At 42.9% G+C, this 23,493-nt stretch overlaps 2 protein-coding genes across 2 annotated transcripts in view; one reads left to right on the top strand and one right to left on the bottom strand.

Annotated features, from left to right (window-relative positions):
- BMP6 (bone morphogenetic protein 6) overlaps window positions 1-19,053 on the top strand; it is a 125,301-nt gene extending 106,248 nt beyond the window's left edge. Inside the window, exons 3-7 of the mRNA XM_044455025.1 lie at window positions 4,204-4,352; window positions 5,769-5,966; window positions 15,557-15,633; window positions 17,009-17,119; window positions 17,501-19,053. Coding sequence (XP_044310960.1) covers window positions 4,204-4,352; window positions 5,769-5,966; window positions 15,557-15,633; window positions 17,009-17,119; window positions 17,501-17,650 — 685 coding nt within the window. The 3' untranslated portion in view covers window positions 17,651-19,053. The remainder of the gene's footprint in view (window positions 1-4,203; window positions 4,353-5,768; window positions 5,967-15,556; window positions 15,634-17,008; window positions 17,120-17,500) is intronic.
- Window positions 19,054-19,103: 50 nt separating this feature from the next.
- The window catches only part of TXNDC5 (thioredoxin domain containing 5), a 35,375-nt gene continuing 30,985 nt past the window's right edge, over window positions 19,104-23,493 (bottom strand). The window contains exons 9-10 of the mRNA XM_044455026.1: window positions 21,478-21,607; window positions 19,104-20,682 (exon numbers count right to left, since the gene is read on the bottom strand). Coding sequence (XP_044310961.1) covers window positions 20,560-20,682; window positions 21,478-21,607 — 253 coding nt within the window. The 3' untranslated portion in view covers window positions 19,104-20,559. The remainder of the gene's footprint in view (window positions 20,683-21,477; window positions 21,608-23,493) is intronic.

The following is a 23,493-nucleotide window of genomic DNA, read 5'->3' as shown; positions in this document are numbered from 1 at the left end:
AAGGTGATGAGGAAAGGTTAAATGAGGTCATAGTGAGGAATGGAAATCAGGCATGAAAAATGCGGTTTCAGAAAACAGCTGCCTAATTTAGCGTATGTGTCGAACCATTCTCTAGTTCATTTGCTAAGAGTTGGTATTGCGCTGTGAACAAACAGGTGTGAGTCCCTGGGAGACTGTTTGCTGTCTGGAGACTAGTTTAGAGACTGCATTGCTGCACCTGATTTGAGTTCCAGTAAGTATGCTTAGAAGAACGGCAACTTTTGAGTTAAGAATGAGTCTCTTGGGGGCATTATTTGCAGTTTGGAGACCAGTTTAGAGATGGCATATCTGCACCTGATCTGAAAAGGCAAAGCTTTCACTCAGTAAATAAACAGCAGTTGCTCTTGGGGCCTGAGGGGAGGGGCTTTGAGCGCAAGATCCAAATAGCCAGAACTGAAAGGTTGTTCGAAGTGCATGACTGACTTTGTAGCATAACTCAGATAATAACTGAGTTATCTCGGTGTTTAAAACAGTAATTTGTCCTGCCAGATTTTCAGTACTAAGCAGAGAATAGGAAAGACCACATTTTATATTAATTAACAGTAGAAAGCCTACACACTTTGTGAGACAGTTAATAGCAGTATTTTACTGGTATGCATCCTCTTGGTGTTCTCCTTAGATCAGGGATATGCATCCTTTACATGGACTCCCCCCCTCCCCCGCGGGAGGTGTATTTAATTCTATATACTATATTAGCAACCATAACCTGGCACTGTAGTGTAACTGCATTGTGGATCTGTAACTTTCCTTGGGGCTTTCCTACTAGTATGTTGCACTTTTAAATTTACTCTAAGGAAATAAACATTAAAAGGCTGGAAAACACAAGAAAGGATCTGGAAGAGAGTAATGTCATGAAAAATCTCAGCAAACTTCCCTGAGTGAGAAATCACAAGAGCATGATAAAGTCCTCATGCAGAAAAGTCCTTCAGGGCTTGGGTTTAGAATCTTCTCCTTTCGGTGGAAAGTTCTTGATCCAGCAGAGATTTTTCCACTGCTCAGGAGGAGGAGGCGGTGGCGGCTCCAGTGGCGGCAGTCTTTCCCAGTTTTTTCTCTTAGGTCTCCTGTGCCCCTGCTCCCTGATCTGTTCCAAAGGATCGGGGTGATCCTCCCGAACACTGTGGGAGGGGCTGCTGGGGGTGGCACAGGGAGGGGGAATTGAGGAAGTTCCTCTCGCTGCACTTTTCCTATTGGCTGCAACTCTGTTAGTGGAAGCCCACTCAGGGACTGCTGCTGCTGATAGGAAAGGAAAGCTGAGTTCAATCCACTGTGTGTAAATCTGAACAGACACCTGGTGCGCCAGTCCAAGAAAGTGTACTACCATTGTAGCTACAGTGGCACCTCGGCTCACAAATGCCTCAGTTCATGACCAAATCGGCTCGTGAACAGAAATTTCAGAAAAATTTTTCCTTGGGTCATGAACTCTGCATTAGGTGATGTTCACGATTGCGCCCACCTTCCCTGCACGGGTGCAATCGCGGTCATGCTTGCGGGGGGGGGTGGGGGAGATGGCCGAGATTGCACCCGTCCTCTCTGAACAAATGCGACTGTGATCACGCCGGTCTATGGCCACGATCGCGATCGCACTAGTGCAGGGAACACGGGTACAATCGTGATCGTGCTGGGGAGGGGGGAAGGCCATGATCTTTGTTGTTCTTTGTCACTTTACTTCAAATTTTTGTGATTAAAAAAAATAGTTACCGAACGGATTAACCTTATTTACATTGAACGTTATGGGGAAATTTGACTCGGTCATGACAAATTTGGGTTGTGACCAAAGTCCTGGAACAGATTAAGTTCGTGAGCCAAGGTACCACTGTATATCACTCATGTCACCTGGAGTTGCTGTGGCAGTTTTACAATCTGAGAAGTGTTTTAAGCCTGGCCTACACATGCAATAAAATGGATAGGACAGGACACATTGCTTTAGATTATAGGTTGGTGATAAAATTTTTGAATGCTTCCTCAAGTGAAAAAAAACCCCAATAAAAGGATACCCTCAAGAAGAAAACTAGCACACACCAAAGTCTCTAGTCCATTGCATCTCCTGATCTGCTAGATTTTTACTTACAACAGGATGTTTTACTTTGAGAATGTCCACACTAACAGTCCAAAGTTATACAGTCCATTTTACCCTTTCACCTTTCTGTGACTTCATTCTGCTCCATATGCATGTGTGTGTATGTGTGTGTGCATGAACATCTGTGTAGATCCAGCCCAGGACATAATACAAAATGGGGTGGCAAACTGAGGTGGCAGAATTCTGGACAGGATAAAGTATTTGAAAGTGCAAAGGTATTTGTACAAAAGTACACATATTTTTGAAGGGTCCCTGTAAACAATTTTGTAAACAAATATGTTGTAAACTAGCCCACCAGAAAAAACTCTCTCTGTCTTTGTCTCTCATGTGCTAGCTTACTACATGCTTACACAGTAGTTTGAGCTGGTTCATCTCAGAGGCCTGTTACTTTCTTCTACCTATGTAATGTGGAGGTTGGCTCTGATTGAGGGACATCTATGGGCGTTGGTTACACGAGCCACCCTCTGATACCCGAGTCCTTGCCTTAGCCATTTCAGTAGCACTTGCACTGGGCTCTTTGAAGTCCAGGGGAGCCCAGAAGAGGATTTCTTCATTCCATCACTGTCAGTTCACTGAATTGGGGCAACTGACTCAAACAGGAAATTATCTTCAGGTCACAAACACATGGCTCCAGATAAGCAGTTTGTTTGTGTAAATAAAATTGTAACTGTGACTCCGGGTAAAAGGCAGTTATCACACTGCATCTCTTCTCATGGGAAAAAATCCCTCTGGACGAATTCCAGTTTCTAGACTTCTTTGTCACCCTATATGTGAACATTTCACTTTTGCAGAGTGACTCTTTAACTGGTTTCAATATCTCCTTTGAACCTAACTCTGTATTTAAAAAGACAACATAAAATGTGTAGCATGCATGGAATTGCTCCTTTTCCTAGGAAAGAGCAGCTTGGGAAGGAGAACTTGTGAGGAGAATTGAGGTGGTACATGAGCACAGCTTTTCTCTAATAGCCTCTTTGATGCTCTAACTCACAGCATCCAATTCCCTTTTTGCCCCTTTCATTGTCCTCTCCAAAACCCATATTTCAAACTCCCCCCTGGGAAAAGTAGTGGTGGATTCAAGACAGGGAAGGGGCTAAGTATGCCCTCATCGTCATAAAAAAACCTCATCATAGCTTCTTTTCCAGAGTTACTTTTCTTAGCAAAATCAGTCTTTGGGCTTGGGTTTCTACTCGTCGTGTTTTAAATGTGGGCTACAGGTTTAGGAAATAAGGCTATAGAGCTTAACAAAGATTTTGGCAATTGATTGATGGCCTTAGATCAATCTCTGAACATGTTTCTTGCACACCTATCGAGTACGGACAAACCAATTGCTAGCAGTTTATTTATATAAGAGCTTCCAGAGTCCATTACATGCTAATGCAAGCAAGAAGCAGACTGGAAGGGGCAAGTAAGTAGTGGAACATGCATACAGGAACTGGCTCAGCCTTCTGGTGTCCACTGAGTTCTCCAGGCCAAAGTGAAACAAAGTGCAATTGGGAAGCAGGTGAGAAGGGAGAACCAGACTCTTTCTCCAGACATGGACATAGCAGGGGCAGGAGTAGGTTTAACTGTCACCCCAACTCAAGAGAGAAGACTCCACTCATAGAAGCCCTCTCTGCTTGATCTTGAAGGACCCCCCCCCCCCTTTTCTCAGAACAGCAGAGCAGCAACTCCTGATTCTCTGTGTAGTATTTTTGGGGCAGAGGGGTAGGTGGGTGGGTGGGTGGGTGACAGAGCTCCTGTGGGAAGGAGCTGGTGGGGAAGTCCATTTTCTCCAGTGCAGTTGATCCAGCTTAAATTTGCAACCATCCGTTTATCTCGCATTTGTCTTCATCTGTGATTGCACCATTAGTTCATTTGGTGCAAATATAAATAGGACTTTTTAATCATATAAGTGTAGGTTGCAGTTCCACCCTTGTAAAATTAAGATTTACAGCCATGATGAAATGATAGTGACAGGCGAGAAGTGTTTTTAATATTGCTTCCCAATGGTACTGAAGCTATGAAAGCAAACAAGGCGTTTGGGCCAGCGTAACAGTGCAATGCTCTTTCTGCTCCTAAGCTGCTGCTTTTTTGTTTTTCTGCTTCAGAGATTCAGACCTGTTTTTGCTGGACACGAGAGCAGTATGGGCCTCAGAAGAAGGCTGGCTAGAGTTTGATATCACTGCCACCAGTAACATGTGGGTGATAAACCCTCAGCATAACTTGGGACTCCAGATGAGCGTGCTGACCAGGGATGGTAGGTAACAGGCCAACATACTTTAAACATCTGGCCAATGACCTAGTCATTAATTGGAAGCTATGTTTATAGCATTCAGCTGTGATGTGATGCTCTGGCTAAGACAGCCAAACACACAGCTGTGATGGGACCGTCCAGCTCTGGAACAAGCTGCCCGGATTGAAAGCTGCTCCTCGCCTCCTGCTTGCCCCACGTCTGTAGCTGTAAAATACTGGGAATGCCTTATTGTGGATGCTGTCTTTTGTCAAGGTACTCACTTGACAGGCGTTTTTGTTGAAGGCCCACAGGGCTCTCTGTGCGGGGGTGTGCTGGCGTCTTTGTGGAGGCCGACACAAGCCCTTTCCCTGGGTGCTCCCATCTCAGTCCAGCTTTCGTCCATCTCCTGACTGTGTCATTCCTCTCCTTGGGGTGCAGAGCTGATGCAGTGCCGCATCACCGCTCTTCGGCTTCCATGCCTGATGCAACGGTGGAAGTGAACATGTGCTGCATTGCTGGGTGTTCTCCCATCATGCTCCTTTTCTTTCATAGCAGGCCAGTGATCTTTGTGGGCCATTGGAGACATGGCTCATCTTCCACTAGAACTGGGGACTGTTCCCCCTGACGGAAGCAAAGCAAGTGGTGCTGACTCCTGCTCAGCTCAGATCATTGCCTCATCCAGTCTAATATAATCAACTCGGACAGGCAGTGGTTTTCCAAGGCCCACTTATTGAAGTGAATCATTACTCTGCCTAGTGCCATTGCTGGAAAGGTTAGAATAAATTGAAAATATTGCAGAATAAATTACACTGGACAAGAAGAACTATATGGAATAAATGAAATAGGATGCCAATGTAGGCATGTGCAACTGACGCCCGCCCATGCCACCCCTCCAGTTCCCCTTTCCAATGCTGTGCAACGGATTGGGGAATTCTGCTGGATGCATTGGGGGGGGGCATGGCGTGGGGAGCAGCAGCATCCCTGAAATTCAAGTGTAGGTCCCTTTCTTGAGTGGAGCCACAGAAGGCAGATCCTGGATCGAACATTGTCCAGATCCTGAATCCAAGCCAGGTTGCAGCCTATCAACCTGCAGTATTTGATCACATTTCTATATTTGACTCACCTGCAGTATTTATACAGCTCCCAGTTTTGGTTTTATCAGCATGCTTTGCATATGACGAGTGCAAAGACAGAAGGCCCAGTTGCAGCCATTGTGTGTTTGTGGCATTTGCAGTGTTACAGAAGCAAGGCTTGTGAGCTTTCACTGCAAATTGGAATATCCTATGATATTAGCTATCGAGGAGGGTGGATGGGCAGGGGAAAAACCCAAGGAGGGGCAGCAGAAAGTTCCTTGTAGGAAAGCAGCTGTGTTGCTCAAAAGAGCTATTCAGAAACACTGTGCTCTTTATATGACATACCACTTTTTCGTTTAATTTATAGGTCTCAGTATAAACCCTAGAGAAGCAGGACTAATAGGTCGAGATGGCCCTTATGACAAACAGCCTTTCATGGTGGCTTTTTTCAAAGTGAGTGAGGTTCATGTTCGAACTGCTAGGTCAGCTTCCAACAGGCGCAGGGAGCAGAGTCGAAATCGCTCCACCCAGCCTCAAGATGTTTCCAGGGTATCCAGTATTACAGGTAACCTCTTAAATGCCTGCTGTGCCATGTGGAAATAAAATACTCTTTCTGATGCTTCTTAGCTATCATTCCGTGCCATTCACTTCACATTCATGAAGTGCTTTCAGTGCATATCTCTTTTTCTCTTTTTCTTTCACTAAAGTAAAATAATAGTCTAAAGGATTTCACTGACCCTCAAAAAATGTGTTGAGGATGTCTTAACTCTCTTGAGTCCTATATGTCGTCACTGTAGCGTTTCAGTGCCATGTGCAAGGGAGTTCCCCTGTTGCATCGGCTGTTGCAAGGCAGAAGATGACACCATCCATGAGCCTTGTAAACTTGGGTAGAAGAAGGGATTTTTTTTTGGCAGGTTGCAGCTTAACATGCATAAGTAAGAGCTGGACTGCCCAAACTTACACTTCTGTATGCCTCTTGAGATGTCTGCCTTGGTTCTGATAAGCACTTGCATCCCATAATATGCTGTGATAATTTTTCTTATTTACAGCATATTTCTGTGCATGTGTCTCATCAGAATTGAGTTCAGTGAGGATGTGTACATAGGAGTGCAGCTTCAGTCTGAATCAAGCTACAGAAAAAAATACGGAGATCATTAATTCTCTTCTTAAATGGTGTATTTTAGCTGTGTCTTCGTTCCATGGGAGGAGGCTGTGTGGGATTTTCACAGCTTGTTGCGGGGGTGGTGGGGTTAAAATGTCAAGTGAGCCAAAGCTATTTCTGGGCTTCAGAGGCAAGACATGAAGATGCTGAAGAAGCAGCTTTTTAAAATCTTACCGAGCAACTGGCCTCTTTGTAGGGATTTGTTTGTTTCTTTAAGGAGCCAAAGAATGGTGCAATTGAAGAATTGTGCAAGGGTGCACCTGGATACTCAAATCATTCCCCAAACCCATGGCTCTCCAGGTGCATTAGAAGACAACTTTTGTCATGGCCACTGGCCACATTTATTTGGGCTGAGAGGACATGCGATCCAGCACTTTTGAAGGACACGAGGTTGGGAAGACTGACTTAAAGTTTTCTGCAACATACTTGCATTTACTGGGTTTACCTTCGACAGGCTTTTAAAAAGTGCCTATTTTAGATTAGAGCTTTTTACCATTAGCGTACTCCATGAATTGCATGTGAATTCATAAAGGCTGAGGGTTGCTGTCATGTAACAACATAGATTCTCCTGCAAGCAGGGTTGTGGTGTAAGAGAAATATCTCTCTGATGTGTTGTGCTGCACAATCTTTGGCATGTTTACTTGGAGAAAAGCCCAGTAGTGTTAATTAGAGCTGATTTTCTGGTAAGTGTGCATAGGATTGCCACCTTGACCATTAACATTATAATTTCTATTTGGAAAAAGAAGTAGTCATTGAAGCTTTCAGTTTAGTCTGAAGTGCCCATTTGTATTTATCAGCAGTAGAAGTGAGATAACTGTAGTTATACCTGTTGTCATCTATTGCTTGAACCCATGATCTACATTTCACAAGGGGAATTTTTTTGCTTGTAGAAGGTCCCTTTATCTGGCATAGTGACCACAGTGTTATTCTGGGATGCCAATCTCCACATGGCAATGAAGCTCACTTTGGGCCAGTCACAGACTCTCGACCTAACCTGCCTTGCAGGGTTGTTGTTGTGAGAATAAAATGGAGTGGAGGAGGACATCGGACTTCCTTTGATGTCATATGAGCATAGAAGCCGTCTTACACAAGGCCAGCATCGTCTGCACTGACTGATACTGACTGGGTTCACATGGCACAGCAGCCCAACCCACTGTGGGTAATTATGTCATCTGAATTTGCATCACTTTCTACTGGATGGCTTCTTTTGTGGCAATCCATGTGTTGTTAGACCCACAATGGGCTGCTGTGTTGTTTGAATTTTGTTGTGGGTCCATAGAATTGCAAGCGAGCTGCTTGGAAAAAGCAGGAAAAAGAAACAACAACATGAAAAACATGCAGCTGTGAAATAGGCCTATTTCCTTGTCAGCAAATCTTGTTTAGTCTTATGGAAAAAAACCTATTTTAAAATAAACCCTGAATGGGGTAGAATGTTTCATTCCTCTTTTCTTCATAACTAGGTAGAGTGGGAAAGATGGAAGACAGTGGAACCGTAAGCGCCATCCTTCAAAACTACAAGACTTTGATGTGAAGGGGGTGATGCACTTGCCACCCACTTCCGCAAGCAAAAATCTTTTGGCAACGTTGCTTTTTGCTTAATAGCGCAACATTTGACAACTGTCAAGGGAGGAGCAAACTAAGAAAAGAACCTATTTGCAGTCTTGCTCAATTGCTCTCCCTGGTTGATACTGACTCTTCTTTGGCAGCAAGCACCTCCCATGATATTGAATAGGCAAGACTTTCCCTTTCAGTTCCACTGCCAAACTATTGGTAAATAAATAAATAAATAAATAAATAAGGACATATTTGCATATATTCTTGGTGCCTAAAAAATATTACAAAACAGGTGGCCACCCTGGTGTGCTAGTGTTAGCACCTCAAATGTGCTGCTTGGGCACTTTGGACATGTTGTCAGAGATCCCAGTAAGATAATGAAAGGCCAGGGGAGGAAAAATGCTATGGGGCGATGGAGCAGAATGGGGAAAAGAGCAGTCCCCAGGTTACTTGCAGGAGGACTGAGGAAGAAAGAGAGGAAGGACACCCTGCAGTGAAACTGATCATCTGTCAGACACATTGTAGGTGAAGAACTCATGAAGAACCCACACTGCATGGGGCTGCCATGTTGTGCAAGCTCAGGGCACCTCAGATTGAATTTGTTCGACTTGCCTGCTCTAACACTTTTTTTTTAATTTAAAAACAGAGATATCAAGGACTGAGCCTTGGGACTTTCTTGCAACATATGCCACCCCTATCGCTGAGCTGTGGTCACTTCTTAAATGTCATCTATTTATGTGCAGTGTGCTGTCTGTGTCATCTCTAAGCCCAGAATGGTTCAGTTAGAAACTGGACAGTTTTGGATCTAGCTCATGTTCTTCAAAAGCTAGCTGGTGGGAAGAAACTAGACAGAGGCAAAATAGTAATTATTGCTCATCTTCAGAGCCAGAGAAGGAGCAAGGCTGGGCAGTGCAAGTCAGGAAAAGAATTGGTGTGGATAAGATGGCTAATCCCATGGGACATTCACAACGTTTTGGGTGTTAAGGCGTTGCCACCAATTCTAAATCCCCCAACAGCCTTCTCTATGTTGTGGATTACTCCAGAAGAATTTCAAAGCAGTCTTTCTTCTCGCAGCCTCTAACCTCAGGAGAGAAGGGACAACAGAAACTTGCATCTATGTTGGCATTTTTCTTGCTTCTTTGTCAAGGGTATATTTGAGTGTACTTAGGTCTGGCATGTCATTAGCTTGTCCTTTCTGACTCTTGTATATTTAGTGGGTTATTATTAACTGCACAGTCAGTTTACATCCGCTGTATTCGGGCCAATCACCTAACTCAAACATTGAGAAGAGGGCATGGTAGGGAGACTTTCTTCCTGATGCGCACTGGCTATTAATTGAGGAATCTGAAGACTGGGCACTCCAGGAATAGTCAGTGTATTTCAGAGGGGGTTAGTTTCAGTAAATATTGGCTATCTGTTGTCAGGGTCCGTGACTGGGATGTGAGCAGCCGGAGAGGAGCAGAGGCACCAGGACCAGGGCAGTAGAACTTCAGGAAAGACAGAATCCACAAATCATAGTCCTGGTGCAGGCCAAGGTCAGGAAGCAGAAGAAAGCATGAGGGCAGAACAAGGACGTGGTCAGGTACAAGCCAAGGATTGAGAACTAGGCGGACAAACAGAGGTGCAGGTGGCTTGGACAGGATAACAGGGTGGGAGACACAGCACGGCAGGTGACACAGCAAGGCAAGGTACATGAAACAACAGCAACCAGATGCAGCAATGGTCAGGCAGATGCGGGAACTGAACCACAGCTCGCGGTTAAGTCTTGAGTTACTGAGGCAACATAGTGAGGCAGGATACATGGGCAAGGCAAGTTATAGGTGAGGTGAGAGGAGGCACAACAGCAAACAGGCAAACCTATGTTGCTGGCACAACATGGCAAGGCCGGAGACACAGCAAGATGGGGTGCAAGATACACAGCAGGAACCAGGAGTAGAAAAGGTCAGGCAGAATGCAACATGGCAGCAAGCAGAAGGAGCTGGGCTGCTGAGGCAACAGGGAGATGCAGAAACCAGGAACAGTCAGGAAAGGAGCAGGAGCTACAGAAGGATCTATGTTGCTGAGGCCAGCTCTGGTGCGAAGAGCTTGCTCTTATGTCGCTCTTCCCCCAGGTCTCCCTCCTGGTGCTTATCCGTGTGCTCAGCAGGGCTTGGGACTGATCCTATGAATACAGTGATAGCTGTTCTGATTCTGGCCACCAGAGCAGCCCAGATCCTGACATCTTTTTAGCTATACTTTCAAGTAGGAAGGAGTTTCAAAAAATCTTTGAGGAGGAGGGAGGAGGAGTATTTGAAGTAGCTGCCTTTAACCAAGTCTTCTTAAGTCTGGTGACTTTGAACATGCTAGATGCAGATGATGGTAATTGTAATGCAGCCTAGCTAGAAGGTTCTAAGTTGGGGAAGATCCCCCGAGTACTGAAATGTCATGGAATCATAGTAGAGTTGGAAGGATCCATAAGGCCATTGTCTAATTCCCTGCTCAGGTTAAAGCATCCTTGGCTGAAGGGTGTCTAATGGATGTCCAGCTGCCCCTTGAATGCCTCCAGTGTGGGAGAGCCATGACCCTCCCCTCAGTGGTGTAGTGGCAAATTTAGAAGTGGGGAGGGGTCCCTTCATGACGGTCAGAGCAGCATCTCAAAGCCATGCCCCCAAGCCACACCTATTTCCAAAATTATTCAACCTATGATTATACAATAAAAAGGAGTTTTGTACTTGGTTTGAATTTCTGTTGAGTAATGGGTGCAAGATGAAGGTATCTCTTTTTAAGGGGAAACAATGACAGCTTCTAGAAGTTATTTCAAACTCTCTTATTGATAATGAAGGAAAGATTTTTTAAACTAAGATCATGGCATCTGGTCCCCTCACTTCCTGGCAAATAGATGGGGAAGAAATGGAGGTAGTGACAGATTTTATTTTCCTGGGCTCCAAGATCACCGCAGATGGGGACTGCAGCCAAGAAATTAAAAGATGCTTGCTCCTGGGGAGGAAAGCGATGGCAAATCTAGACAGCATACTAAAAAGCAGAGACATCTCCCTGCCAACAAAAGTGCGTATAGTCAAGGCTATGGTTTTCCCAGTTGCAATGTATGGCTGGACCATAAGGAGGGCTGAGTGCCAAAGGATTGAGGCCTTTGAATTGTGGTGCTGGAGGAAACTCCTGCGAGTCCCTTGGACCGCAAGGCGATCAAACGGGTCAGTCCTAGAGGAGATCAACCCTGACTGCTCTTTAGAAGGCCAGATACTGAAGATGAAACTCAAATAGTCTGGCCACCTAATGAGAAGGAAGGACTCCCTGGAGAAGAGTCTAATGCTGGGAACAATAGATGGCAAAAGAAGAAGGGGACAGCAGAGAATGAGGTGGTTAGATGGAGTCACTGAAGCAGTTGGTGTGAGCTTGGGTGGACTTCGGGGGATGCTGGAGGACAGGAAGGCCTGGAGGAATCTTGTCCATGGGGTCGCGATGGATCGGACACGACTTTTTATCGTGCTCTCATTGGATCCGTGCTGAATCACGTGTAAAGCAGCCTAACTGAAGTAAGGAGGACTTAAGGCTAATGGCTAATTTTTCCCATTGATTTCAGTGAATATGCTCCAATTATGAAACCATTATTCCACTTGAGCCATTATTTCTCCAAATATTTGTGGGGCTAAGAGTAGCTAGAAAACACCTATTTGCTTCAGTCAATCAATCCCTCTTCCCAGGAACTCAGGAAACTGCACCTCTCTGCATGAGGAAGAGGTATCTACTAATGACAGTCAGTACCTTTGACAAACTACGGTCCCCAAGATACTTTGGGGAAGGAATGACCAGTTGAAGTGGCATGAAAGTGTTCTAAATGTGTGGTGTGAATGAAGTGGGAGGGGAGGTAGTTTTTGGAGCAGCCGGGGCAAGCTGGCCACATCTTGCTGAGCAGCAGAGGCTGCCCGTGAGGGAAAGGGTCGCAGAAGACACCTGTGCATGCCTGGCAGGCCCCTCCGGATAGGGAGTTCCCAGGAACTGTTGGGAACTGTCAAAAAAACCCCCCTCTTCTTCATCTGTTAAATTCAAGACTTGGAGACAGGGGCAGCTGCCAGTCATGAACCAGCAAAATTAAGTCTCTTGCGTGGTGGTGGGAGAGGGGCAGTGACCCTGGTTTCAGGGATATATGACAGCCCCTGAACACAGTCTGCACAGTTTTGTGAAGGCTGCATTTTAAAAACCAGTATCTTACAAGCTAAGATTTGCTCAGGTGCCTTCAGTGGCGTCTGCCGCAGATGCATGTTAGCCTCCGAACTCAGGCACTTTCTGCATTTCTGAGGGAGGCAGGTGGCCCAGGGCTCCATGGCTGCACCTCCTTGTGATGCACCTTTCGTCTAGGTGGCTATTTTTGCTCACCTGGAGGAAGCACTGGAGAGGGTGTGGAAAGGAGACTGGGGCATGGCTAGGAATCAGACCCCTGCCACACCCTCCCCCCCCAAGCCCCACTTGTGTCCTTGGAGGGGGGCAGGGACATGGGGGTCCCAAAACATTTGGTGCACATCAGGGTTGTAGTCTGAGTCTTTAAGTGGCGGATTTGGAAATCAGCCCTACATGAATTTGAAGTGCTTTCTGTTGTCCAACTTTGTTTTCCTCTTGCAACAATTCCTTGCATATTCAGGTACAACAGGGAAGATTTCCAACCTTCCCTTCCTTAAGATATGCTTGTTTTCCAAGTGCAGGAAGCACTGGGTGTTGTTTTGAACATGGATAGGATTCCTCCCTCCCCACCACTGTAACTTGAACTGCACCATGCAGTTGTCCAGATTGTCCATTTCAGCAACTGCTTGAACCGAAAACATGAGAAACACTCTCTGCAACAATGCTTTTCACTTCTGGTCAAACACATGCGACCTTGATTTGAAAACAAAAAGCTGGCCTAGAAAAATAATCCTCATTTTTAGTACAAAATTACTGGTGTGGGAGTGCAGCTAGTTAACCAATTTCAGGTTGATTACAGTTGTGATTAAAGAAAAACTTTTTGAAGATCTGAGATCCAGTTCCTAACATTGAAAGAAGTTAAAACACTGAATTATTTACAATACTTTTTTTTTTAAGTCTGCTAATCTCTTGTGGCTTTGAGGTTAGGTTTGTTTTGAGGGAGAGTGGACATCAACACTAACTCTACCCAGCTGTAACACCGTGCTCTCTTGGATGAGCATTTGTATTATACTTCTTTTCTTTTAAATAAATATTTGCTGTTTTTTAAAGGTTCCTCCAGAGTCCAGGAAATAAACACTATTTTCCTATCCAACTTGCTGTATCTAAAAAGCTGTTTCAGATCTTTAGCTGGTACAGCTGGTACAGCTGAAAGCCCTGGTTGCCCTGTGGAGTGCAGATGACTTGGGCCGTTGACTCGAGTCTCAAGTACTCGCTTCCTCCGAGCACAGCCCCGGCAAGGCCTGGCTATACCTGAAGCAAGAGGGAGGACAGGTCGAATGCAGGTGGAGGAGGACTTGTGTTGTGTCCAACCAAACACCGCTTAGAAGTCCTTAGCAAGCTGAATCTGTAGCAACAAGTTTGGCAAAAAGGGGAGTTCTTTCTCACCAGCAATGTCTTTTATCAGTGTTGGCCCGGGAAGCGCTTCCAGCCTTTTGTAATTCAGGCCAGGAAGTGGGTGGCCACTGAGATGAGATTGCATGACTCTGTGAAGATAAAATTGCGTGCATTTGTCATGACTTGGGCAGTTCCATTATTAGGGGTGCCCAGAGTACCATCTGGTTCAGTTTTATCAAATGAGTTTCAGTAGTTGAAGCCCAGTGATGAAGGCAATATCCTTGGACAAGTCTGGTCAATCACCTGACCCTTTTCTGTCATGATTTATTCCATTTAAGAAGGAAGGAAAGCATATCTAGCTGAATTCAGGATTTTGTCCTTGAGAGAGGGAGATGTGCTCCCGCTTGCCTTGAAGGAAGAGGTTATTAGGCCATTCCCAAAAAAAGCCTAATGTAGACCTCGAAGATATTAGCACCTCTAGGTCAGTCACAAAGAACCCGTTCTTTGGCAAAGTGCTTGAGCAGGTGGTTGCCGCCCAGCCTTGCATGAAACTGATTCTTTAATTGCAGTTGGGCTTTATACCTGATTTGGAAAGGAAGCTGCCTTGGTTGCTTGGTGAGCTTTTGTAGGAGAGGGATAAGGACCCCCCAGAGGTTTTCAATGCCATTGAGCATGGTATTCTTCTGGTTAGGCTACCTGATCTGGCTGTAGAAGGTCCTGCACTGCAGTGGTTCTGCTTCTGCTTGGATGGTTTAGTTTAGATGGTGGTGCTGGGGGTTGCTGTCCTTTGGTAATTGTAGCATGGAGTACCCCAGGGCTTTTCCAACATTTACATGAAATTGTTGGGGAGGTTCTCCAGAGATATGGACCAGCCCTATCTCTCCTTCAGATCAAACCCAGGTGAGACAGTAGGCATTCTGAACCAGGCCTTGATGTGGAAATGGACTGGATGAGGACCAATACACTTTGACTCAATTCAGATAAGATGGCAGTACTGTGAGTGGGTAGGTCTTCTGCCCAGCTAAGTGATGTTCACCTTGTTCTGCAGGGGGCAGCACTCCCCCTGAAGGATCAGGTTTGTAGTTTGGAGGTGGTCCTAGAGTCAGCATTTTCACTAGAGGAACAGATGGACTTGGTGGAATGGAGCACCTTTTATCAGCTTAAACTGATACATCACCTATGTTCTTATCTGGGGATAGTCTCGTTATAGTTCTCCATGCTCTGGATTTCATCTGGATTAATGCAGTGCATTATGCATGGCACTGCCTTTGAAAGTGGTCCAGAAATACTAGCTGGTCTAAAACAGAGAAGCAAGATTGCTAACAGGGCCTGGCCAATGAGACCACACATAATGTTATTTTTCCTTCTGTGTTGGCTGTCAGTCTATCTCTGGGCCCCATTGAAAGTGCTGGTATTAATATTTGGAGACCTAAATGACTTGGGAACAGGTTATTTGAATATCTGTATACACCTCCATATACACCTGTCTAGACCGTAAGTCAATGATTCTTCTCTGGGAGTGAAGTTGGTAGCTATTAAGAATGTAAGCTCAGAGTATGTAGCAGCTGAGCAGCTGCAAGCTGTTACGAGTAACAAGGGACATTTGGACACTCTTGAGACTTTAAGCTGTGGTTGCTTAAGGATTGTATTCCAGACTTTGAAAATTCAGTGATGCTTAGTTAAGACCTCATGTAGAATATTGCTTAAGTCTTAACAGAACATTAATATTATATTTCCAAAGTCTGCAGTGCTTCAGTTTTCATGACCATAAGACCTGAGAGTGCTGGAGTGTTGCAATTCAAATAGAAACTTTACAATAAGAAAGGATTTCATTTTCATCATTTCATTAAGTTTTAAGCCACAAAACATCTTCTACCATATCTCTAATTATATATTTGTGTGTGTGTTTTTTAATTATTTCTTGACAGATTACAACAGCAGTGACCTAAAAACCGCTTGCAGGAAGCATGAACTTTATGTTAGCTTTCAAGACTTGGGATGGCAGGTATGTGGTGATTCTACCTCCGTAGACACGGTCTTCTAAAACAATAGAATATTGAAAAAGGTTTCTTTTTACTACACCAAGTCTTGTCGCACAGAAATACAGCTCTACATTCTTCCCCCCACCCCTAGAATTGCTACTCAATTGAACACTCACAATGATCTCGTAATTAGTTTGGATATAATAGTAGACTACATCCAGTACACTAATGACATCAAGGTCTAGGTGTGTGATTTATCTTTCTTGGTAGGATATGCTCAATACTTACTTTTTTATCAACTTGGGGTTTTTTTTACTGCTGCTGTTGCGTGTTGGTCAATCCAGTTTTAAGACTTTTTTGAATTTGGCGTGTGTTTGCAGCCCTGTAGTCACTAAGGATAGCTTTTCTAACTGTTTTAATTCCTTTTTTATATTAACAGATTATTGAGGTTTTGTTACTGGTTTAACTGGATTAAATAATAGCTCATTTCCTTTTTTTTCTTACTCTGGTGGTCTCCACTGTGACCAGAGAATACTGTGTATACATGCATTCCTCATGCAGTTTTGTCCCATGAGATGGGTATTAACTGATACAGTTCAGGGTGGCTCTTTAAACTTTGGGGCTTGTCATAACTTTTAAGCTGTCCCTGCTTTTTGCTAAATATGGCTTCCATTTTGACATACTGTATCAATCAACAGTGGAATCAAAATGGTTCAAGTTTGGTTATGTTTTGGGGGAAAAAAACTTTGGAAAAGTTTCTCTGATTTTGTATACGGCCTGAATTATTTCCTATTCAAAGGGCATACTTGGTAACAGGTCAAACATATTGTAGCATGATCTAAGCAATTTATGGGACCCACCACAACAGTGGCTTAATGGGTAATCTATCCTAATCACATATTACCGCATGTTCCTGTCTGTATATGTATGTCAGGCACGCACTGGTCCGCACACTGGGGGCAGAGAGAGGGAACAACTGGAAGATCAGAATTACATGCATGAAAACAGCATGTATAGGAGAGGGAAGGAAAATTCAATGATATTGATTCATGCCCTAAATTAATATCTTGGCATTGTAGCCATGACAAGCTGAAATCAGTGTCTTTCTGAATGTTTTAGTGGATGGGGCATTTTATGAGGGATGAACCCAGCTTGAACTTTCCTATGATGGTGTATCAATGGAATTATCAATACCAACAAAATAATGAAAATTTTGAAGGAATTTATTATACTTTCTACCATTAATATATTCTAACTGTTCCTAGAATAATGCTCAAAACAATGAAAGCTGCAGGTATGACAGAGCAGCTGTAATACACATACTTTTGGCACTGCACTAGGAAAACCTTACCATTATTAATAGTAAATATTGTAAAATGTGACATTCTTGTTGTTAAGGACTGGATAATTGCACCAAAAGGCTATTCGGCGAACTACTGCGATGGAGAATGTTCTTTTCCACTCAATGCCCACATGAATGCCACCAATCATGCCATTGTGCAAACCTTGGTAAGTATAATCCTTGGTTTAGCCCCATTACTAATCCCAGGGCCCAGCTATATATGAGCTTAGTTCAAATCCCAGGACAGCAATAGGGACAAGCACAATGAGGACATGCAAAAGCTTAACGCTCTTCTCCTTTACCATAATTGCAATTGAAACTCTACAAACTGCTCTTAGTCCCAGGAGGGAGGGCATCATTCATTCCAGTGGGAGCTGTAGACCAAAACGTCTGGAAGGTCCCAAGTTGCCCAACCCCATTATAGATACTGCTTCAGGCTTCTCAGAAAAAGGCTCAGGTGCAAATGCAGGTTATACATGTAAATGAAAATTTAAGTAAGATTTGGGCTGAAGCTACAGAAAGATAATGCTACCATTTTCTTTGAACAGGTTCATCTAATGAATCCGGAGAATGTTCCTAAGCCATGCTGTGCCCCTACAAAACTTAATGCAATATCAGTTCTTTATTTTGATGACAATTCCAATGTCATTTTGAAAAAGTACAGGAACATGGTGGTAAGAGCTTGTGGGTGTCACTGACAAGGAGATCTTTAAAGATGGATCTCGCGTATGCTTTTCAAAATGACTTCCATCCAGTGCCTCAAAGGGAAAATCTAACAGTGTTTGTGCCTTAAGAAGGAATTTTAAAAAGCATGGAACTGCAATGCTACTTGTTAACTTCTAAAGTGCTTGCACAATGCTGTCTACTTTTGAGTGTGCCAGAATAAACTGAAAGTATGGATCATGATAACGCAGCAAGAGGTATAGACAAAAGCCATCCTGTTGTTTGATCTGCAGTTCATTCTTGCTAAGCAAGCATTCGTCAAATCCCATTCAATCGCACAAGGAAAAGAAGAGTTTGTGATTGTGCATGATTCAAGGCATGATTCACCCACACCTACAGCCAATCCAATCTATCCTTGCTTAGCTTTAAAGGATGCAAGAGAGCCTGAGAACCTGATTCGTGAGCACCTTGATCATGGAAGCATTTTGCATTGGAGAAACCTAGCAGCTAAAGTACCACCATTTGCTGTGTTTAAATGAAAATGTTGTGCCTGGCTTTTCAACAAGGAATGTAACTGGTAATGTGTCTTTATGGGCTGGCTGTCATAACATACAGTTTTGTCTTGTATTCCAGTGATAAAGTTATGGCTTTGAGAGCAATTTTTGGTGGAAAGGCAGAGTATCAATGAAATAAGTAATTGTTCTTTAGATTAACAGGAAAACCTTTGAAAGTTTGTTCTAAAGAAAATTTCTAGGCTTACATACCACAGTTCCATCCTGTTGCAAGTTATGGTCCAACTTTTTAAAGTACTGCCACTATCCCTACTAAGTGTGTGCTTGTGTGTGTATGTGTATACAAACTCTGGTTCTTCAAATGAACAAGAAAAAAGTATGTGCATAAACCATAATGAGCATACTCAAGAAACAGTTAAAACAGAAGATTATCAAAACACTGTCATATATATTTATATATAGATATAGATATATATTCATTCTTTTAATTTTGTGGCTTCTAGAAGGGGGAAGATGGATCTCCCCAAATACTGAAAACCTGGCTGAGGAACAGCAAGGCTTCCAAAGTTCTTCTGATCAGTGTATCGGGATGGGAAGTGATAGGCGATGCTGCAGGGCCAGACATGGAGATCGGCCTTGCACTTATGGAAGGGCTACATCACTACTCAGTCCCACTGGCCTAAATAAAACATGCAATGTGAGTTTATGGAGGTAAAAAAACTCGTATCTCTCCTTGCACTTGCCTATACCTTCTCAATGAGACCTACCTCCCAACTATGATGAACACAAATTGAAGGTGTGTATGATGCTTATTTCCGAGATTGGTTCCACATGAAGTATTTCCCTGAGGCAAGATTTCAGAAGTGGTTTTCCCTTTACTCTGCATTTTAAAAGGCTTTTGTAAATAAATTAAAGTTATGATTTATTGCAATTGTCAGATATATTAATTTTGATGTACTATTTAGCAAGACCAAGATTTCTTTTTGTAAAAAAAGATTTTATTCAGAAATAGTTCGTGTAAACAATTTGTACCACTTGAACTTTTACAAGAACTCATGAGTTACCATTCAGCCTGCTCATGAGATTGTGCTTCATTAGGTTTTTTTAAAAGTCATCTGAGTAAATGCTCCCTTGAAGGCAGAAACACGTGTGTTGATGTGATAAGACTGCCATGTGTTATTAGCCCTTTTGTTAAAATCCCCCTTTCACAATTTATGCTAGACATATTTCTTGGCTTTCAATAGAAAGGACAAGCTACAGTACAAAGATGAAAGTTGCATCTTCATCCAAGACAAATGGAAATCACATCCTTCTGAGTATCTGCATATGTATAAATCTGCAATACCTCCCCAAATAAATGGCAATAAATGTTTATATACAAACTAGAAAACCTTTTAGCATCTAGTTTGCTGTATTACTCTATCAGTACCTGTACTAAAAGTTCTTTGGCTTTAATTCTATCTGTCACATGGCATATTAAATCGGAAATGGGGCTGAGAGGATGGGAGAATCTGCTTAAAACTATAGGCCATCTGGAAAGGTTTTGTAGGTAAGTTTGATTCCTTTCCGTACCTTACTTGGAAGAAAATATATTTCAGGGACCCTGCTGCAACTCAGAAGAATTTAACTCTGGTTACTGTTCTGACCACTGGATGAAAAGAAGCATAAACATTTTAAAAAACAATTTTTTTAATTGTTTGGTCACCAAAATGAATATGTAAAAGGGCATAAAGAGAGCCGAATCGCTTTCCAAATTACTGAACAGGACTGTTGTGTTTTTCAGCTGTCAAAGCTACCTGAAAAATACCATGGTTTAAGAATGACCAGGCACACATAAGAGTACCTTTGCTTAATGTTGTACATCCCTCAGGATGAGAGAAAACCAGAACAGGAAGCAAGTAGCCAATAGTGATCAGGGGTACCTTCTCAAGTGTGTGTGTGTATTCCGTTTGAATTAACATTTTTAACCTGGTTTCTGATGAAAGGTCTTAAAAGGCTTTGATTCACCAGTATAGCAAAATTAGGTTATGTTGTGCAGTTCTGCCAGTTACATGCATTCAGCAAATTTCTAACCTGTGTAGCTTGCAGTGAAAATAATCTGCCATGACCCTTAATTTTAACCTTTTTTCTCTTTTGCTCATTTTGGTCCCTATGGGACCATTTACTTTTTCACTGCAAGACAACTGTAAGCTCATTAATGCAACCAATACTGCACATTTTCCCCATCTGAACAGTGAGTGCTTGTTGTAAGCGTCTCTCAAGGTCAGCACAGTGGGGGATTAGGAAATACAAACACACAGAGAGAAGATAACATAGTTAGCACACTCCTTTTCCTAAATTACCACTACTGGAAATCTGGTAACATTGCTATGATTCAACTTCCATGTTTACTGGACAGACACAGCCACAAAAGTGGTATCCAAGGTGCTCTTTTACAGTTCATCCTTTGTTTGCCGCAGAACAAAGTTATGGAGTGTTTCGAGATCCCTGGCTCCAGTATGTTCACTCACTTTCTCCCCACTACGGAAAAGCAAGAGTGTTGGATAGCCATGCACCTCCAAAAAGAGAGAGAAAAGCATGTCAGAAAGCATGACCAGATTCTTATTCTAACCTCTAATTTCTAGTGCACGGTCATCAACAGAAAAATACCCCACCAGACATTAGTGCTTGAAACAGTGTAATTCCATATATGTCTTCTCAAAAGGGGGTCCCACTGAATAAGTGCGGTCTAAATTTTATGTAGATGAAATTTGGCTTTGAACAGCAACACCCTCATTCTGGGGGTTGAGGAAGCACAAATTGCCGGTGCTGCCACAATCCCCTTGTTCCACATGGAGGAATCATTAATTTGTAGCTGCTTGCAGGAAAAATGGTCAAGATCAGGATGTATTTTAATTAGGAAAAGGTTTCCTGACATGTGTGGCAGGAATTAAATATATCCAAGTCTATGGCCAAGGGCCAAAGGATTAAGCTGAGAGCTCTGGATGTGCAACGAGGCTTTGGGGGGTGGCTTAAACAAAAAACAGTTCCCTGCAGTATCCAAAAAGCCACATGCTAGTCAGTGATTTTAGAAAGGCTGTGACAGAAGTAGCTGTGGCTAATGGGTGAATAGGGTAGAAAGAGACCTTCTGTAACTTCTGTGTGGAACCCTTTTAAAATCCAAGTCTATGGCTTTTACTCACAGCTGTGGCACATGTCCAATTCACATTCTCGCCTGAAGCAGAAGAGTGTTTTGTAGATGCAGCTGTGCACAAGAGGTATATCCACACAATGTTTTGTATGCCTCTATACAGAAGCAACTTTGCTATTTAGCCTCAACTCCATGGAAAGCCACAAGCATCTGTACTTACAGAAAATCTATTGCAGACATTGCGCTCAGCTGTGCAATCGACTTCTGCTATCTTGACATCCACTGGTCCTGGAAAGTTCTTTTTTGAGAGGTTCTCCCAAGTTGGAGCCAGGTTTTTACAATGACCACACCTGAAATGATACATTTTTTTGCATTCTTCAATATAGAAAAGAAACTTTAAAAGATTTTATATGCAGCAACACTGTTAAAGCATATCTCCATGCCTCCAGTTTCTTTGGGAGTGACAGACTTTGTATTTTTTGTAGCATCTCTTCAAAATGAAAAAATTCCATCATACTGCAGAGAAGATTTAATCCTTCAAGAATAACCATCTAAGACAATCAATATGTAATCTTAAATGACTTCTAAGGCAACACTGTTTGTGTTAGTAGGCATGACTGGTTTTTCAGGAACTAGTGTTGCATCTGCTGTTGTTACCAGTGTTGTGCTAAAGGGCCCTTACACTAGCACAATGTAATTAGCTGGTGTAACAGCAACCATTCACTTCAAAAGCACCAGTTCTTTCATTTAATAAGCATATTTTCTCATGCTTAGAAATACCTATTCTCCCAGCAGGGCCTCACCAAAGGAATTGGCACCTCATTCATGGTGAGCACATGAAGAAAGCTCACAGATAGGTACGGAGAGCCCCCCCTCTTCCAACAGAGGTGGGTGAGAGATTTGCCTGGCCACACAATGGCCTTGGGAAGCAGCAAGAGGTTTTCCTTCTTGCAAACACAGCACATGGGGAGGTCTCCTCCTCCAAAGCAGAAGAATCCCTCATAACGGGGGGGGGGGGGAATCAGTGAGCAAAATATTGGGCTGGCACCAAAGCCAGATAAACTTTGTGGAGTTTGCATCTTCTCTTGTGGCAACGTAAAGGTAACTTCTTTTAGCAACCTATCTTCTTACTATCTGCATTAAGAAAACACCAGAAATATCTGAATTAAAGATTAACCAATGACAAATTTAAAAATAATACACTGTTGAAGTATCAGAATGTCTAAAGGGACAACCCTAATGCTGCTGCTTTGGAAGTAGATTCTGCTGGAATTAATGGACAAAAACCAAGCTTAGTCCCAGAGCTTTCCTAAGATGCAGACCATGAGAAAGCAAGCTTTTTGTCACAGATGCAGATGTTACACAACAATAAGGCTAAAACCTGAAATACACTTCTATGCATAATTCCTTCCACCAGCTCAAAGACTGAAAAAGTAAGACAGGAAGGGACCGGGGATCATTTTAAAAGTCATTGTATTTCAAAATCACACAGCAAAAGAAGTGAATACCCTAAAACTGAGTTACCTGCACAGAAATCTCTGAAAACAGTTGCTGGTTTGTCTTCGCTATTCCAGATAAAAATATTTTTTTAAAAATTCCTCCTTGACTCAAACAAGGTCCAATTTATCTTAGATTATGAAATGGTGTTTGCCAAATTTAATTTCATTCCCGAACTTGCAGTGCACATTTTCTTTGAAATTCAGCAGACTGCTGTTAAACTACAATAAAAAGGGCAGAACTAGGAATACTTCTATGAATCTGCCCATCAATATAGCCATCTAATCTGCCAGGCTCCTTTGTACACAGCTAGACCTGGAAGTGTACCTTGAATTGAATTGAGTTCCCATAAAAGCTTCATGAACATCATAGAATACAATCCAGTCAAAGCCAAGTACTTTGATGTTCAAGGAATGCAGCTGCAATGAACTAAGCATTACACTCAAATCTGACAGGATCATGTCCACAATTATTTACAGAAGAATAAGTCTGTAAAGCATTAGGTGAATGAATATATGCTCCACAGTTATAAAATAAAGCAGGGATTAACAAACTGGAAATCTTGAAGCAGAATTCAGCTTTTACACACACATTGGCACTTAAACCATTCCTAATTCTGGATTGACTGCACCATTGCTGGTACATCCCTACCTTGACCATGCTTCATTCAGCTCAGTATAATTTAAAAAGTGTTAAAAATTGGTTCCCCATCTTAGAACGCTAAAGACACATCTTAAAA

The sequence above is a fragment of the Varanus komodoensis genome, unplaced genomic scaffold, assembly GCF_004798865.1.
Source record: "Varanus komodoensis strain SLA01 unplaced genomic scaffold, ASM479886v1 scaffold8, whole genome shotgun sequence".
Lineage (NCBI taxonomy): Eukaryota > Metazoa > Chordata > Lepidosauria > Squamata > Varanidae > Varanus > Varanus komodoensis.
The sequence above is the reverse complement of the archived record's forward strand: the minus strand, read 5'-3'. Positions and strand labels throughout refer to the sequence as shown.